Genomic DNA, 1461 nt, shown 5'->3' with positions numbered 1-1461 from the left:
TTTTTATTTTTCTTTTTTATTGTGGTTTTTTTTTTTACACTCGTCCTTGTGAACAAGAATTAATTTCCTAAATACATTATTTTTTTCTTCTTTTTTTTTATTTTTTAATTTTTTTTGGCGTGTGCGTGCGTGTGTGTGGAAGCACCGGGCTCCTGCGATCGGTGTCTGAATGAAACTACGTAAATGCATATGTCTGTACGTTGCACTGGAGGGAAAAACGGAGCACTTCTGCAAGAGCTTGGATTCAAATGTGGTTCATCTGGTCTCCAGGATTTTCCGTCTCTTTGGGGTTGTTCGCCTTCCCGGGCTGCGAGGCGGGATTTTCTGAGCTTTGACACATCTTTGGAGATGTCTGTTGAACAGGAGTCTGGGAAAAAACATTTGAAATCATAGAGATATATTTTTTTTGTCCCTTTCCCATCCCCTTGGTGACTTAAAGCATCAAAGCGGCCAGAACTTAACGTTTCTGAAGACTTGCGATGTTTGGGTTTTGTTGTTGCTATTTTTTTTTTTAGAGGAAACTTGACAGAGGAACATATTTATAGTCCAAGTAAGTACTTTACAGAGGAAATTTAGTTTGTGTAACTTAACAAAAAAAAAAAAAAAAAAAGTGTTGAGGTTTCTAGCTTAAAGTGCGTTGGATTAACGTTCATCCAAGGCTGTTTAGCAAGTCGTATTGAATTGCAGTTTTTACGGTGTGTGTTCGTCCACTCCTACATGTCCGTGGTAGTTCAGCACCTAGCGGAAAATGCACCTGATTTTGAATCGGTATAATATTTTTTGAGATGTGTTTCAACACCAAGGAGGAAATGGTCCTAAAGTAAATTTATAATAAGTAATAAATGTGCACCTGGAAGTAAAGTATTTACTGCATTTTAATCCCTATTTATACTGTGCATCTCAAACCGAGGAGGAAATACTGAGAAGACAAAAGTACCTCCGAGACCCTGAGAACTCCCCCACACCACCATGAGTGAAACCGTACCCGATACAGTAACTGGATTATAATTTTTTGGTGTTATTAATTTTATTATTATTGGCTGCTTTACTTTTTTGGGTTCATCCTGCTCCTCTTCTTCCTCTCTCCCTTCCTCTTGCTGCTTCCTCTTGGGAATTATGGCTCACCCGGGGAGAAGAGGCTACGATAACCGGGAGATAGTGCTGAAGTACATCCACTATAAACTCTCGCAGAGGGGATACGACTGGGCTGCCGGCGAGGACAGGGCACCCCTGCCTCCGGGTCTTTCTCCTCCTGCTGCTGCTGCTGCGGTTGCTGCTGCTGGGACTTCCTCTGATCACACTGGGCTGGTGTCTCCGCACCCCGAGCCCCCTGGCTCGGCTGCTGCTAGCTACGCGCCCCCAGCCGAGGGGCTGCGCCCCGCACCCCAGGTCGTCCACCTTGCGCTGCGCCAGGCGGGGGACGAGTTCGCCCGCCGCTACCAGAGGGACTTTGCCCAAATG

At 44.8% G+C, this 1461-nt stretch overlaps 1 protein-coding gene across 1 annotated transcript in view; it reads left to right on the top strand.

Moving 5' to 3' along the window:
• Positions 1-1116: 1116 nt before the first annotated feature.
• Positions 1117-1461, top strand: part of LOC104471887 (apoptosis regulator Bcl-2-like) — a gene marked incomplete at its 3' end in the record, with an annotated part of 4196 nt that continues 3851 nt past the window's right edge. The window contains exon 1 of the mRNA XM_010087385.1: positions 1117-1458. Within this exon, the coding sequence (XP_010085687.1) occupies positions 1117-1458 (342 nt within the window). The remainder of the gene's footprint in view (positions 1459-1461) is intronic.

This window comes from Pterocles gutturalis, unplaced genomic scaffold (genome assembly GCF_000699245.1).
Source record: "Pterocles gutturalis isolate BGI_N339 unplaced genomic scaffold, ASM69924v1 scaffold8846, whole genome shotgun sequence".
NCBI classification, from domain to species: domain Eukaryota; kingdom Metazoa; phylum Chordata; class Aves; order Pterocliformes; family Pteroclidae; genus Pterocles; species Pterocles gutturalis.
Note: the sequence above shows the minus strand (reverse complement) of the source record. Positions and strands in the feature narration are given on the sequence as shown.